The sequence below is a fragment of the Rhynchophorus ferrugineus genome, unplaced genomic scaffold (genome assembly GCF_030347505.1).
Source record: "Rhynchophorus ferrugineus isolate W39M unplaced genomic scaffold, kcgeb_rfMv2 rfM1, whole genome shotgun sequence".
Lineage (NCBI taxonomy): Eukaryota > Metazoa > Arthropoda > Insecta > Coleoptera > Curculionidae > Rhynchophorus > Rhynchophorus ferrugineus.
Genome location: NW_027472580.1, coordinates 71,881,944 through 71,900,251, shown reverse-complemented (window position 1 = coordinate 71,900,251; position 18,308 = coordinate 71,881,944). Strand labels below are relative to the sequence as shown.

The 18,308-nt window shown below is 32.8% G+C and overlaps 1 protein-coding gene across 3 annotated transcripts in view; it reads left to right on the top strand.

The window, feature by feature from the left end:
• The window catches only part of Septin4 (Septin 4), a 58,198-nt gene that overhangs the window by 39,002 nt on the left and 888 nt on the right, over positions 1 to 18,308 (top strand). For all 3 annotated transcript variants that reach the window (XM_076409723.1, XM_076409704.1, XM_076409713.1), the window contains exons 2-4: positions 10,560 to 10,812; positions 16,131 to 16,319; positions 16,379 to 16,529. In XM_076409723.1, coding sequence (XP_076265838.1) covers positions 10,560 to 10,812; positions 16,131 to 16,319; positions 16,379 to 16,529 — 593 coding nt within the window. The remainder of the gene's footprint in view (positions 1 to 10,559; positions 10,813 to 16,130; positions 16,320 to 16,378; positions 16,530 to 18,308) is intronic.

Below are 18,308 nucleotides of genomic sequence, written 5' to 3'. Positions count from 1 at the left end.
TGTTAGTAGAACCACAACTGAACTCAGTAAAGCACTCCTTATCCATTAAATTGATAGTGCAGAGTCCCCACAGTATTTATCAAGCCTTTTTTAGACAAATTACTCTTATTAAATTTAGGTGAATTACTTTTCCATTTTTGTTAAAATTCGAAAGGCTGTCAAACACAAACTAAATGAAGCAGCCTGCTCAAAATCTCACAGTAGGATAACATTGGAGACCAGCAGTCGTGTATTTAAAGTAACTGCGGCGAAATTTTAAAAAGTCACTGACTTATCAAACTGCATTCGTAACATATTAACATAATTTCAATTGAGTTAATTATATAATATTGATTATTAAACATATTACTGTTCCAATATAATAGAGAAAAATAAATTAAGACATTTTGTAATTAATTAGAAAATCGCGCATCGCCATTTGGGCGAACAAAGAGATCAAACTGATTGTTTTCAATCGATACGTAAAGCTGAAGTGGAACGTTCAAATTCGTGATGGGCATCAAGAAAACAAACGGAATTAAATTCAAGCGACTGTCGGAATATGAATGAACATCAATCTACTTTAGACAAGTGAAAGTCCTTATTCTGGTAAAACAATGCTTGCTCTGGTCGAGCAAACATTTAGTACAACTGGATGGATATTATTTGATTTACCGTAAACGATTTACTCGGCTTATCCGACTGAAAAATAACTTAAAATTAATTTTTCATCATAAAATTATTATTATTGTTAGTGATTTAACAACAGTTATATAAGCCGGCTTGGTGGCGCAGTGGTAAAGGCGATAGGACGCTCCTCCTACTGTTGCGATAGCCCCGGGTTCGAATCCCGCTAGGGTATGGTCCGTAAATTTATGTTTGTGATTGTTTAAAATTTGTGAATGTTGTAGGTAAGAGTATAAAATCCTACAAGGAAAATGATCTCAATCAAACCAGTAACCAGGCTGGGTAAGACCGATCTTCTGTCTTCTGGGATGATTTCTAAAGTTGGTCACTCGCCAGTCGGTAGACTTAATGCTGAGGAGCGTGGTTTGGAGCCCACGTTAAACTTTATAGCCCCAGTCCAGATAAACCCATAGTTGGTAAAAAGAGACTTTAAAATATATTAAAAAAAACAATTGTATAAGGGAAATTATATTGTTTTTAATGTATATTTTTTTAATCAACCAAAATTAAAACTGTTGGAAATTTTTGTCGAATAAAGAGTAACTGAGGTACCAACTAACGGTTACTAAGGATGGTGATGGTGAAGAAACTTGAGGTATTGCCTGATAGGCTAGGCTAGGATTTCAAAGTTTCTAAAAAAAAAACAAATCCGTAATACCAGATCGAAAAGAAAGCCGAAAGTCGGTCATGTCACATACATGAAATATTTTTAAACAACGAAGATAGAATAACAAACTTTTAACTTCCAGTCCAGAGCGTGGTTTTGTATTACGCGCACCTTGGAGAATGAAAGAACATTTTACGTAAGAGCTAAAAAAAATGTTCCCTCTCTATATATATTTGCATATTTCTATTATATAAAAATTCAAACAAGGCAAAGAACATTTCAAAGAAGATAAGTTTCTCAATTAGATTTTTGACACGATTTTGTTTGTTTTAACTTTAGAAAGGCATTTATTGAGAATAATCGGTGCAGAATATATTGGTGCCAGGTCTGATGAGCACTGGGTATGGTAACGTACTTGCAACATGTGGCCGATAGTTGTCTTGCAACAGAAGTTTACATCAGTTACTCGGAAGTTCTATTATTTTTTTGCAACAATACTGCAGTAACCGTTTCATTTGATTGTAGCTACTTTTACTGTACTGATCCCACCATATGCACAGAATACTTCAAAGTTAATGTGGATGGCTATCCATTACTTTTTTTCCTTTTAGATATTTCCCATATTATGTAAACGTTTGGCAACAACTGATCCATCATCTGCTAAACTGGGTTTTCGTTCAATAAGTGCAAATATCTGTAATTCTTCAAACATTGTTAGTCCCCCCAGACCATTTGAATTGAAACCAAATCAAACCAAAACAGATCCAAAGCAGAATATTATATTAGGCTATAAAAATGTGATGCTTGCTTGGCCGACAATCCGAGCTACATATCCAAGCAGAGTCTTTCACAGTGTTAACACTCCATGCTACATTATTGAAGAATAAGGAAATACATAAGGGTCTAAAGATGTCTACAGTTAGTGAAGAAAATAAACTGTTTGCAAATTACTGGACAGCAGTACAGACTTACTTGGGGGTTAAACAACTTGGGCAATACAAATATAGTTGAAATTAGTCATAATACGAAGGTGGTCCGATGAGTACAACGTAGGGCAATAGTACCGCTACCATTTTGATAGCCTATAACTTTGCTTAAAGGAAAGATAAGTAATTCTTTCTAAGGTATTATGACATCCAAGCAACATCTGAGCCTTAGGATCGCATTACTGCACTCAACTCATTGATCAGAATCTCTCGATAGCAATTTTTGGACCATTTTCGTCTCCGAATTGATGTTTCTGGGGAGTCTGCGACACTATCGCGCACCAGAGCCACATTTTTAGCGTTACGAGACATCCATTGTCTTCCAGAAAGAAGCCTGTCTGCTGTCGTACCGTATTGTCGAAAATTCGCATGTAAACGGATTAGGATATGTTTGACGCAATTTCCGCTGAGTGGCAATAATAGAACGATTATTTTCAATAAATATTGTCACTATTTCTGCTCGTTCTTGTAGCATATATTTATCCATAATAAAATTTGGACGTCTACACAACACAACGGTTAAAGTGAAACTGAGCTAAACGTCACATAATCAAGCTGGCACACAACCAAAATGGTAGCGGGACTTCTCACCCTTTACTTAGCCTACAAAAGAAAAACGAAAATTTTGGAAATGTGCCGATTTATTTCTCAACATAGTCTCTTTTTCGCTCGATAAATTTTTTAACCCGTCTGAAAAATACGTTTTCTTGAGGTCTGCAAAGTGACTTTCTCAGGTTCGGTAACAAAATGAAGTCGCACAGAACCAAATCTAGAGAATTGTCCAGTGTTGATTTTAATGTTTTTTAAAAATTTTTTTTGTCACGCGCCTGAGCCCGCTCTGAGGTCAAATTGTCTATGACCGCATAACGCGCGAGCGCTTGGCGAATGAAAATGGACAGAATATGAAAATACATTGTTGATTATAAGTTATAATTTAATATACCATAACAAAATTATATATATAATGGGAATGAATCAACTACTAAAATACGATAAAAAAATATTAAGCAGCAAAACGAGAAAAAAATAACTAAGTAAATGTTACTACAAACAAACAAAATATCTGTTCAAGTAAGTTGAGAAGACAATAGAAATAAATGAACAACCATAAGCTAATACAAATTTTCACTAAAATTCACAAAATAAATGAAATCCTTATTCGGTTAAATCATAATAGGACACTCATGACTAATTTTTATGCAGTCTAAACAGTAGTGCATACATAAATAGTGTATTTTCCTTTTATTTTTGTAAATAACAATTTTTACATGGATTTCTTATTACCTGTCCTGCTTTCTTCTCCTCTCATATTTTCACGCTTCGCTGATAACCGTTCTGGAAGTAGGTTTGGACGGAGTCTTTAATAACCTTTTTATGACAGGCAAACTAAAGTTGTAAATTGGAATACGATTGCTTGAATATTTATTATAAATTTAGGGCACATTTCATATTTATTTTTCCACTTTTAGGACGAGAGGGCCCTGACATATCGATATTTTTCCCGCCATATGCACTTCTGTAATACATATGAATCAAAAACGAAAAATAGAATCCAAGCACCTAAATGACTCACCTATTATCTTCAGATAATGCCGATACAACTGTACGGGCTTACCGTTTATGCCGAACTAAATACAAGGCTTAGAAAGACCACCGCACATGTAACGCGCTGGAAGGTAATGTGTGTTCAATGAAAGCTTCACATACTCGCTAGCGCGTTATTGGCAGCGAACGTGTTAAGCTGTAGTCCAAACACTAAAAAATCCAAGAGGTTGACGTGACTAAAAACAATATAACATTTAACATTTTATTGGATGCAGAAATGACTTTTTATCATACTTTTTAAGGAGTATTTCACGGCCTGTTTTTCAATTTTATAATTCCCAGTCATTGAATTCATGTAACACCCATATTCCCATCTTCTGAATCTTTCTCATCGCTTGTAATCATTCACAAATTACGACTTGGTTAACATTCAACTTTTCTGACATTTGCTTTAGATTTTGCCTTGGGTCTTAACTAAACTCCTGCAATTCAGCATCTTTAAGCGTGTTCAGCCTACCAGGACGCCTTTTGTCTTGAACGTTGAATAACGCTTTTATTTTGGCGGAACGTAACTTCTGTAGTTTTGAGATTAATGTCAGTGGACTAATGCATCATATGTATAACATATGTTACAAATAATAACATGGCATACCTACGACTAGTGAAATCTATTACAATAACCGGGAAGTAATTACCAACACACCTGGTAAGTTGACCGATAAATCAAAACGTGTTGGAATTCTCAATTTTAGTTAAACTTTAAATATGTAAAAGTGTTTATATAAAATGATTTTAAAATTTCATATTTCCTAATAATATAAATATTATCGTATATAAGATAAACGGCGTTCCGAAAATATTCCGCCAGGCAAAATATTTTTCGCAAAACCCGCACTATACATCATCAATGAAATAGCGAAGCTATGTGGCAATTTATAAAAGCAATCAAGAATTTAATTCGAAGAATGTAGTTTTATTGCAAACAGTAAATTGCGATTGTATCTCTTCGTTTGAGAGAAAATCTTCATGTTGCAAGATAAGTTTCGTAAATGAACCAGCATTCTCACTTAACATCGTTTATTCGAAAATATATAATAAAAGAATCCTTGTGATAGATTAATTAATGCCTTTGCTGAGAATAACTGTAGTAATATATTTATTGCGGTTATTACCATTAGAAAAGCACAATTACATTTACAATTAACTTTTGTTGTTAAAAATAACTATATTAATATTACGTTGATATCTGAAAATTAAAACGCTTATGACTTGGTCCATTGATTGTTTCTACATTAACATAATTTTTAAGACGTTTTTCATGTTTTCGTGTCATTTTTTTAAATTTCGTCAGCAAATCAATCATGCGTGATTATCAGTATATTCACAGTTTTTAGAATATAACACTATAATATTATGTTATATTGATATTGCTTTCACTGTAGCAACAATTTTTGGTTTTAATATACAATTGTATATCATTAATTTCGTATAACAATAATCAATTATTCTAATACAAATTATTATGTTTAAGTTATATACTTGAGTGCTGTTTTCTTATAATTTTTTCCTTTTATTCCATTTCAGTTTCGCCTCAACATTCGTCTCCAAATATTTAACTAAATTCCATATCTTTCTCATGTAAGAAATATACTAGTCATTTAAGGTTTTTCATGGATTTATGGGCTCATTGTGCTCATTAAAATGTTTTTTTTTGTTATTTTAAAGTCTCCTTTTTGTAGAGTAATAATTTATCTGACTCTGTATGTATCTGCACCTACTACTTAACTCCGAATTACAGTCCTCGACATTAAATCTACTGACTGGAGAGTGGCCAACTTGGAACTTGACAATCCCGGAAGACATTCAGCTAGCTGGCATGGCCGAAACCATTTACCTTGTAGAATTTTACCTCCTTGCCTAGGAATTTCGATTAATTTATCTTGAAGGTGATGAAAAAGTTGTTCCTTTTGTGACCTAATGATCAGTTCGGGGGGATGCTCGTAATTCTAGGGAGACAGGCTCCTGGAATATATAAGCATTTTGGAGTCAACTAAGATAATTCTCGACAAAAGGCATTCCCATTTCACGGTGGGCTTATGCGTTCCTGTCCAACCAGGAGACGTTTTGTATAACTGGAATTTCTTTCGACTGAAAAGCCCGTAGATCAAGCTTGTTTTAATCAATATAGCCGAACCACACTTACCCTCCGCTTTATTTATTTATTTATTTTTTGTTCTGGCCTTAAACCAGGCATTGGAATGCATGACACTTACCTGGTCGCGGAGACTTGCCCTGGAGTGACATGTTCGACCGGGTTATGTGGGACTGCCCCTGGGCTTACCAATACACTAAACCGAAACCGCCTTACAGTTGATCGCACAGTGCACCCGCAAACCGGACAGCCGTTATTGTTACAAGGACCCGGCGAAAAAACAGATAGTGAAACTAACCATAGATTAGCGAACTTGAGTTAACACACGATTGAATGCTGTCGCATAGAGGTAAACGTTATCACTGCAGCGACTGATGAGGTCGTTTCAGTCTGGAAAAGAGGAGGTTAGCGGTGACGCGGTACGAAGCTCTCAGCATGTCCACCAGCTCGCGAAGCGCGTTTCTTGAAGAACTTGAGCTGTGTTGTTGTTTATGGAAGGATTGAGATATGATGTGCTCTATTTCCGAAGTGTCAGTTTCCCTGTGAATTTGATTATTCTGACAAACCATGTAGCATTTAAGATTCTAATGAGGAGCTTATTTTGTAAAACTTGAAGCCGTTTCACCTGGTTGGGTGTAACAAACTTGAAGTAGACATTAGATCCGTAAGGGTTTATGGACCGAATTAACATATTGTAAAATAAACATTTGATGGAGATGGGAAGTCTGCTAGAAGGGCAGATCAGAGAAGATAGCAGGTTTCAAGCTATTAGTTTTTTCAAGCAGCTTCAATTCACAAATTCACCTAAGGCCTTTGCCATCTCGCTATGAATTTCCATGGCTCATTCCACTCCTCAATTATGGTCAATTTTGACACTGTGAAAAATAACACTTTAAAGTAAATAATAAATTTATAATTAAAATTGTGGTTACGTACTTATGATAAAAATTGAAGAAGAAAAAATGAAAGAAAAGATGAATTATTGAAATAGTGTCAAATAATTAGTTCTACGCTGATAAATTAATAATGTAACTTATGTAAACCCATAGAATAACCTAATAATAGTATAGGATTCAACACATTGTTTTACATGTTATTTAGTTACACCAATTATATGTATCTTGTTATTAAGTTTCGTGTTTTTTGAATATATTATTGTACAGTTTATTTACTAAATATCTATATTTTAACCAATATAAGTATTCTCCTTAATTAATTGATATAATATTTCTACATTCTTGGCATGTTAATATTCATTAACAACGATAACCATTTAATTAACTAAATAAAATATATATTTATTATACATGCAGGTATATCAAAATAAGGTCAATTGACATACGAGAATATAGCTAAAAATACGAAGTCAAGCATTTAGAAATCATGGGTTTTGTTGAAAGGTCTGGTGTTACTTAAGACACATTTGATGCTTTTTACTACACTTCCTTCTTTTCCGCCAGATCGACCTACTTTTTAAAATTAATTCGGAACATCAAGCTACGTATCAATTTTTCGACATGTTAACGACGCTCTTATATTTTTAGACGAGGAATAGAGAACTTGGAGTATGACGCTCGATGAATTCCAACGATATTTTAAATTATTTATTATATTGTTATTAGTCGTTGCCGACTAATCTACATTTCAATTTAATACTTAAATCTAGGGGTGTTGGCCACCGAAGAAAATATCGATATTTCGATATATCGATCGTTTTCGATATTAAAAAAAAATACATCGATATATCGGAGTAAAAATATATAGATATTTTTGTTTGCAATAAGTATAAATTTTTTATAACATCTTTATTAGATACGCTTAGTACAATCTTAATTATAAATTAATTTATTACTACATTTCATTTGTACTTGGATTAATTCACAAGCAAGACGAGTGTGAGAAAATACATCAATATGTATTCCTTAATTATAAAATTATAATAACTTATAGCTTTCATAACTTATAACTTATTTCTTTCGTGTTTCAAGGCGAAATCTTGGATAACTTCGCAAATCCATTTGATTTATATATCATCGTGCAGTTCTTCATTGCATATCTTCCGACTAACCAGTATAGTTTTATTTTGGTTCTAATGTGTTTTGTTTTTTGTCTAACATGATGTTAAAAAAAATATTTATATTTTACAAAAAAGTATATCGATATTTTTCGATATCGAGAGGAAATAAAAATACTGAGAATAGTTAAAATTAAGAACCCATTTTAAAGGTTTACTAAAAATGATATTCAATTTATTAATAATATTAAAAATATCGATATATCGGCCAAAAATATCCACATTTTTTTTAGAAAATATCGATACATCCATATTTTTTCTGCATCCCTACTTAAATTTATATCAAGGAGAATCCATCGATCCTAACTTACTCCCTAGTGTAATAATGTTTATATACAATATTTACACACCTGCTTTTTGTATTAAATGCATTTCGCCACACCACACTAACCGATATCAAACGGTTTGATTTTTTAAAATCTATCCCCTGTTCTGGAACTTTCTCTTGATCTGAAGGCAAGTAATCAGTCCTGTAGTATGTGGATGCACTTACTATGCTTCTTAGGATTGTTTCAAATCTGTTATTAAATTTACATTAATTTTAGCGGAATATCCCTATAACTTAATTCTGTAGGTCCATATAGGTTCTAATGTTTGCTTATATGATAACCGTATGCAGTTGTAAATATTTAAATTGATTAAAAATTTAATAAGCTAACATTAGTTATTAATTATTAAATATTTAATGACCTCTCGAAATTTTTTAAATATTTTTCTAAATAAACATAAGTGTCTTATGTTAATTGATAATAATAATAGTAAAAAAATCCATTAATTTTCTACGAAATTCAGGGCTTTGTTTAACATACTTGATTTTATAATAAGATAATCCGTTTTAGGTTAGGTTTTGTTCGATAACTTGTTACCATTTTGAAAATAACTCTATTATGTCTCTCATAAAAACCCTTATTTCTATCGTCAAAAAGTGCGACAATCGAACCATACCAACAAAATAGTTCAGCGTGTGGCAGTCACTAGATGCCAAGCCCGGAATATAAGCTGTCCAGAATACATCCAGAATCTCCCAACCAAACTCCCGGAACTTGTTTTATTAATTACATCTTATATTCGATATGCTTAGTACAATCTTAATTTATAAATTAATTTATTACTACTATTATGTTGTAGTTGCATTAATATACAAGCAAGGCATGTACGGGATTAATATATCAGTACGTATTTCCCATATTGAAATAAAACTAATCTTCTTAAGCTAAAGTTAAGAATACACTTATACACTAAACAAGTTCGTGTGGTTTGATTCGCTTCAATCTTCTAATGTCCTGCGTGTTGTCCAGTAGCTGTATTGCTTCCACGTTGCTGTAATTTAGCGACTTTATTTCATGTTTTCAGCCGAAATCTTGAATCACTTCGTATATCCATTACTAGTTAGTTTTTGTTTCAGTGCAACTCCATATTTACACTTCTTAGGTCCAAATTGGCTTTATAATTGACTCCAAACCAATCTATTTAATTTTAGGTCAAGTTGATAGTATCTTCCGACAAACCAGTAAAGTTGCTTGACTTTGAGTCTAATTGCTCAGCTTTTTGTCTAACATGATGTTTCCAATTTAACATACCATCGAGATGTATGCCAATGTATTTAGCTGATTCAGCTTGAGGAATCGGACTTCCATCAAGTGATATAATTAGGTTTCTGTCATTTCGCCGCAACGTAAAATTAACATGCACAGATTTGGAGTTATTAAGCTGTATTTTTCAGTCTCTAGTCCATTTGTAGATTTTATTAACTGCTACATGTAGGCTTTGTCTTAAAACAACATAATCCGTAACCAATTTTGGCTGTTTCTGGGCTATTCCTTCAAAGCTAATGCTTTAAAGAGGCCTGTTAATCACAGTGCAGAGTCGAATTAAGAGTATGCCCGTAGGGAAGCAGCTCGTAGTATATTATTCCTTGTAAATCCGACAAACGCACAATCTTCTTGGCTACAATTCGCGTGGGCTCATCGCACTTAGAGTTGCAAGTAATCCATGCATCCGCTTCAAAAATGGACCAATTTTGTTTCAGTTCTACAGAAATTCATAGATGGAAGTTCGATCTGTGAGCTGATTTAATTCGTGTGGCACCCATAAAACCAGCTTTTTCTGTATCTAACTTTTTTCAAACGTTATTTTATACAATATTTAGTTCCTGAACAAGAAAAAGTACAGTACCAGAACCATAAACGATTCATATTCTCATCCCCCTAACTTATATCACTTTAATCATTCACCTTAATCGAAAGAAAAACTATAACAAATAATTAAATAGATAGACAATTTATAAAAAATAATTTTGTCCTGGCGTATACCGACTGCTTCATTGCAGAAACATGGTTTTATTTTTACTAGACCTAATACAATAAAATTAAAACGATGTCAAACACTTAAATTCTACCTTGGCAGCTGTTTGAAGTTATGGATCTTTCTAGAACGACCCTTGCGTAATAGGTTTTACATTCATTTATTTACCAATATACGAATAAAGGTGATTTCAAATACTGTCCTAACAAAGATTTTTATTTTTAGAGCGAGATAGAGATTACATTGGATTCGCCACACTACCTGATCAGGTACATCGCAAATCGGTAAAGAGGGGATTCGAATTTACTCTCATGGTGGTAGGAGAATCCGGCTTAGGGAAGTCCACCTTGATCAATAGCTTGTTCTTGGAAGATCTGTACAAGAATAGGAAGATCCCTGATGTCAACGAGCGAACCCATAAAACCACAACCATCGAGAAGAAAACGATGGAAATTGAAGAAAGAGGAGTAAGAGTCAGGTAAAATATGTATTATTTAATAGTATACTATAAGACTTCGTGACACGATGACCCACGTATGACTTTTACTCATGACTTTTACTCCTTGAGTATACACCCTCGGGTACCCTACAATTATTTTTTATGGTTTACCTAGTAGTTTTTCGAATCCAGTTAGATGATTGAATTGAACCACTGAATGATCAATTTATAATGCCTAATGATATTTATAAATATTATTAACATAAAATATTTCAACTTTAATTAAATCGCTATGCTGACATACCCGGATACTTATGGACTATATATTTTTTTATAATATCTTTATTAGATACGCTTAGTACAATCTTAATTTACAACTACATCTTAATTTATTACTACTTTTCCTACGTACTTGGATTAATTAGCAAGCAAGACGAGTGCGAGAAAATACATCAGTATGTATTCCTCAATTATAAAATTATAATTATTTATTAATTATTAACTTATAGCTATAGTTTACACTAAATGTATACACTTTATATAAGTTCGTATGGTTTTGTTCGCTTCAATCTCCTGACATCCTGCGCGCTGTCCAGCAGTTGTATTGCTTCCACGTTAGTATGATTTAGTAATCTTCTTTCGTGTTTCAAGGCGAAATCTTGGATAACTTAACGCAAATACATTGCAGTTCTTCATTGGTTACATAGCGATAGGCATTGGTAATCAATCGAAGAATCTTGTTTTGATAGCGTTGTACGACTAGTTGATTTGAATTTTTAGTGCAACCCCATATTGGCACCCCATAGGTCCAAATTGGCTTTATAATTGTATTATAGATCAACCTCTTTGATTTTAGATCAAGTTGAGAGTATCTTTCAACTAACCAATACAGTTGTTTTATTTTGGTTCTAATGTGTTTTGCTTTTTGTCTAACGTGATGCTACTTATAATATATTTAGAAATACACTTTTAAGTAGGGTTAGTTTTGCTTTGAGTCTTTAAGGGTCTTTGATTTGTCAAAATTTTAACGTTATGAAGCTTAATTTAAATTATACCTATACATCAAAGACTCTTTAAGCTTCGGTTTGAGACTTTAGACTTATATTTTAATAACATTATTGAGACAATATTACTATAAAGTGATTGCATTTTTCTTTTATCTAATCCACTTATAATGGCCGGTAACAATACGCTACAGAAAGCTCTTCTTTGAAACGGTTTCGGATGGTAATTTCTGTCAATCCATTCAGTAGCCATTTTACCTCCTTTTTGGATATTTCCCAACACATATAAACGTCTGGAAAAAGTTGATTCATCAACCGCTAAGCTGTCTGAAAGTTAATTGAGAGTTTAAACTGGGTTTTTCTCCAATAAGTCTCGCAATTCATTGTCTTCAAACTTGTTTGATCCTGCAAGCTTTTCTTTGATAGTAGCATCAAAATAACTATTTTAAATAGTTGAATCCAGAATTGGCAACTGGGCTATGACGGTGCAGCATCACTATAAGTTTCTTAAAATGGTTGATGGGATTCTGCAGTAAGTTTCTTCTAATTTAATCATAAAATGAGTGTTCCTTATAATTCACTGTATACAATGAATAACTCAATAGTATTATATGGAAGACTATTATTTTATGTAGAGAAATCTCAGAACCATCAAATTTAACAAATTAGTTGGTTGACAGTTGTTTACATTTATATTTCGCATTTTCATCAATGGATAACGTTGATTAAGATACATGCAAGTGCCTAATAGGTAGCTAAAACTAACCGTAATATATGTGTCATGTGCGTTTAAATAGAAATATTAAGCTTAATAATTATTTCATTTGTCAACCTAGGCCAGAAAGCTTGCCCAGCTGTCAAATTTCGCTCAAATATATTAAAAGTGATAATTTTAATGTCAGTAACTTAGAAAATCACATCACAGTAAAAAAAGTTTTAAGTCAACGAATATGAATATCATTATTCTAAAACCTAAAATCACTTATCAGTTTGAAAGAAATATGATCATTTGTAGATCTATGGTAAAGAGGATAAAAATAGTTTTCACACGAATGTACTGAAAACTCCATTGAAAATTGCCTCACTATCGCGGTTTCTTTACTTAATTGAAAAAAATATATTGTTCTGAGTTAACTGACGATGAAAAGCAACTTCTCAAACAGAAAAAATCAAAACCAAACCAAAGCTGATGCTCGATGTAGACTAAACAAGAAGTAGTTTAGTACAAACTATTAAACCAGAACGAAATCATACATTGACAGTTTGAATAAATAGCTCTTAAAATGAAAATCAGCAATAGCGATTAAACGACGGATACACTATTCCGAAATGTATAAAATATGTGAAAATGAATAGATAACGGGCAGCTTCCATATCATTGCTGGAACATTTTAGAAAACGCTATAGCAAATTATGGAAAATATTTTTGTTGAATAGATAAAAAATTCAATAAATACCGAAACATCACTTTAGACAAAAATCAGAGCAGATCAGGCAAGAAATCAAAGAACGGTACTGATTAGTCGGAAGATACTGCATACTTGAATTAGGAATCAAAGAGATTGCTTTATCAATCAATTATAAAGCCAGTTTGGACTTACGACTTGCAAATATGGAATAGCACGAAAACATCATACCGACTAGTAATCCAACGCTACCCAAACTAAAACAGTTCTTTGATTAATTAGCAATGCTTATTGATACGTAACCAACAAAAAACTGCACGAAACTGATCTCGAATTCAAACGGATTTACTATCTTATCTAATTGATTGATTTCGCCTTAAAACATAACATAAGGTTACTAAATCACAGCAACATAGAAATATATAGATTTACTGGACAAGACGTAGGAAATCAAACGTTTGAAGCGAACCAGTTCATGTGGTTGAACTTGCACATCACGTAAGTGTTCTCTTAACTGTAGCTCAACTAGTTTAATTTTATTTTGATTTGAGAAATTTATACTGATGTGTTTATCTCGCACTCCCGTTGCTTTTGTACTGGTGCAAGTACGATAGAATAATAGTAATAAATTGACTTGTAAATTAAGATTGTACTAAGCATATCTAATATAAGATGAAATAAAAATAGATTGGATGGAGTTATTTTTACCATATTAGTGATATAATGATGAGTGTTTAAATGAACGCCAGTGTTAGAATTGGGTCTCTGAAAATTGCTCGATGTAGCTGTACATCTGATTTGTCCAACGAAAATTACCACAGAAGTTTACAACAACCTCAATCCTAAAGATGCCTTGGAATTAATGATATTTCAGCTCAGTATTCAATAGTCATGTTGACGTATACATTCAATGCCTATTTGAGACTGAACCATGTCCGGAATGTCTTAAGGTTGCTCGAATAATTATGATTAAAAAACCTGACAAACTGGCAGAACAAGTTGGATCTTACAGGCCTATTTCGCAGCTACCTGCAATATCAAAATTATTCAAAAAACTGCTGCTAAAATGTATTAAACCATTTATAGAAATACCAGATTGCTAGTATTGATTTCAAAATCACAAAGGCATTCGAAGAAAAAAAATACTGCACCGCAATATTCCTGAACCTCTCACAAGCTTTTGACCAGGTATGGGATTTGAGATTAATATACAAAATGTGCAAATTGCTACCGCGGAATTACTGCCTAATGCCGGAATCATATCTTTTCGAAAGAAAATTTAGAGTCTTGCATGAAAGAGCACTCTCAACACTTAAACCTATTTCTGCTGAAGTTCCACTGGGTAGTGTCTTGGAACCATTCCTATATCTGCTCTAAACTGCTGATATCCCAACAACAAAAGAAACAGTATTTGGAACATTTGCCGACGACACAGTTATCATGAAAAAAGATATATCTCTGTTGTAGAAAAACTACAAGCAGCGATCAGCAACATCTACAAATGGGCTAGAGAGTAGAAAATAGAGCTTAATAGCTCCAAATCTGTCCATGTTAATTTTGCGTTGAAGCGTTGCGGCGAAATCATAAAAATATACATAATTATATCACTTGATGGATGCGATTCCTCAATCAAAATCAGCCAAATATCTCGGAATATATCTATATGGTAGGTTAAACCTCAAACATCATGTTGGCAGATTAGAAAGCAGAGCAGATTAGACTCAAAGTCAAACAACTGTACTGCTTAGTCGGAAGATACTCAATTTGACCTAAAATCAAAGAGATTGGTTTATAACTCAATCATATAGCCAATTTGGGCCTATGGGCCCAAATATATACACTAAGACATCAAACCAACTAGTAATCCAACGCATCCAAAACAAACTTCTACGATTAATTACCAATGCTTATCGCTACGTAACCAACGAAGAGCTGCACGAATCCTCGAAATCAAATGGATACACGAAGTGATCCAGGTTGCTGAATAACAGCAACGTCGAAGCAATACAGCTGCTGGGCAACACGCAAGAAATCAGGAGATTGAAGCGAATCAAAGCACACGAACTTGTTCAGTTTATAAGTGCATTTTCAACTTTAGCTTAAGTAAAGTAGTTTTATTTTAATTTAATTTATTTTAATTAATTAGAAATACGTAGTGATGTATTAATCCCGTACCCGCCTTGCTTGTGTATTAATGCAAATACAACAGAACAGTAGTAATAAATTGAGTTGTAAATTAAGATTGTAGTAAGCATATCTAATGTAAGAGGTAATTAATAAAAGAAAAATTCGACAAATTTCGATGTTAAAAGTGTTCTGCCACCACTGCTGCCACTACTGAAGCAAAAAGATTGTGAACGAAGAGAAATTAATCGCCTATGATAATAACGAAAGAAAAAAGACCATTTTCGAAACCCATCAGTTTCACAAAGTGTTATAAAGAAATGAATCGTTTACCATGAACTGCTCAAACCTGACCAAATCATTAATTCGACTGTTAACAAATAATGCTAATGAAGGATGCAATTAGAAAAGGCCACAGTTAATCAATAAGGAAGGCATTGTCTTCCATCACTTCATTACTAGACCATACACATCTTTAGTGTATCGACAACAATTGAAAGAAATTGGCTGGGAAGTTTTACAAGGATTCCATTTCAATCCAATTCCAATCAAAATGGCTTCAATATAAGTTTGTTATAATAACTTAGTTCAATATTTCACCCAGAATATCTACAGTGAAAAGGTCATTGATTAAAACGGCATTTATATTAACGTATAGGATTAGTTTTTGAAATTTATGTGAATAAATTCACTTTTAAAAAAGATACAGAATTTACCCAAGGCGTTACATTATATTTGTTAATCGAATTATTAATATCCAATCATACATGTTAACGACTTATATTTAACCTAAATTATACACTAGGTTATTCTATATTTACAGATTAAGTGTTATTGACACACCTGGCTTTGGAGACGCCGTCAACTGTGAAGATAGCTGGAAGGTTTGCACAAATTATATCGATGAACAGTTTCGACAGTACTTCACGGATGAAAGCGGTTTAAATCGAAGGAATATTCAAGACAATCGTGTCCATTGTTGTCTATACTTTGTTCCACCATGGGGTCACAGGTGAGTTCTTCTTTAATTTCTGTCTTAATCGTTATAAAATCCGCTTTTTCTTTTTTCAGTTTAAGACAGATGGATTTAGAAATGTTGAAGAGGCTCCACAGGAAAGTAAATATTGTCCTTGTCATTGCCAAAGCTGATACATTAACCGCCTCCGAAGTAGAAAAACTGAAGAAAAACATACTTCATGATATCAAGGAGCACGATATTCAAGTTAGTAAAAGTTATTGATATTAAACAGTAACAAATTAACTTATAACTAATAAAACGCCATAAATCCAGCACTATAGAACAAAAACTGAATGAAGTAATTCTCGCAAGCTTCTTCAACTCCAGCTTTATAACATTAAAATAGTATTTCAGAGACTAGAACAAATGGTGGTCGAAGAGGACAAGTTCTGAGTTAAAGGGTGAATGCATCAAAACATCCTAGCTAACATTTCTCAATTTTCTGAATCATCATTAAAAATGTGTGTGGTCTAGTATTGTCGTGATGAGAGACAAAACCTTTCCTATCGGTTAAGTCTCACTGTTTTTTAATCACCTGCTTCAATCACATTTCTTCTTGACAATAGAGAGTCGAATTTATGATTAGAGTTTATGGGTAAGGTTCGAGCAACACATGGTGAACAATTCTATTTAACATCTAACCAAACACTTGGCATCCTTTTCAATCGCTTTTGGAACTTCTCCGGGCTTCGGCCATCTTTTTCGCACTTTATCGTGGTGCGTAATCCAATGTTCATCGCCCATAATCACTCTTTTCAATAATAACTCGCACTGGTTTCTTTAAGTTCTTCATTGTTAATTAATCTAAGACTCAAGTATCAAGCTTCTTTTCCGTAACGATGTTGCGAAATTAAATATGTCAGTCTACATCGATATTTTTAAGAGATTCATTTAATTTTTCAAGGATTGCTCAAATAAGGCTCCATCTTTAACATCGAAACATCCAAAACGAGAACAAACCCTTTAAGACACTCACATTTACTTAAGTGCGCATCACTACAAACACCAAATATTTTCGATGAGCCTGCCAATTTACCTTTTTGGAAAGTAAAAAAGAGAAAAATAAGCTTCTGGAATCTCCATTTTCAAAGCACAATAACTAAGTGATGCCACTTATATACCTAAGATATATTTAGTTCTATGGATCATTATCTTTTAAACACACTATAACATGACTTCATTGAATTAGTATTACTAAGGATATATGACTATTAGAAAAAGCCGAAATTATTTTTTCGACGAACTTATATGATTTTCTTAGGACTCTCATGTAATAACAACGAGACCTATGTCAGTAACAACGAGACTGCAGGTTTTTGTAACGTAAAGTTTTTTGTAATTATAATCCCTCATAAAGATATTACCACACAGTAAGTTATTGCTGCGTTATTTAGTTTGAAAATGAAATGTTTAAATAGTCTGAATCCAAGATTCCGTAAAACCCAGAACTTTTATAAAAGCTGAATATTTTTTATAATATATATAATATAAATATCAGAGAGTTGAATTCAAATATACGGCTCGAAATTTAGCATATGCTCATGAACTATGTATTGTATGCCAATTATTGTTATAAAATGCGATAAACGATCCAAAAAGGCTGAAGAATATTTTAACCCTTTCAGATATGAAAATGCCTTTTGTATTATTTGTATTTGTATATATTTTTGTATATATATTATTATTTGTATATATATTTGTATAAAAGACATGAAATGTTCTTAGAATACCAGTTACCATACAAACCTCATATTTTGTCGTGTTAAGAATCTGTTTGCATATATATATTTACTAACAAATGTAGTATCAAAACAAGTGGAAATATTTGCTAATATAATATCTAAGAATTGTTAAATATTATACATCACTCTATACAATTTCCAAAAAGGTCATTATTCAATTTACTTTGTTAAAAATAATCTGATAACCAACCGGAATGATTTAATAGTAGCAAAACAAATGTCCAAAATTAAATTAAATTAT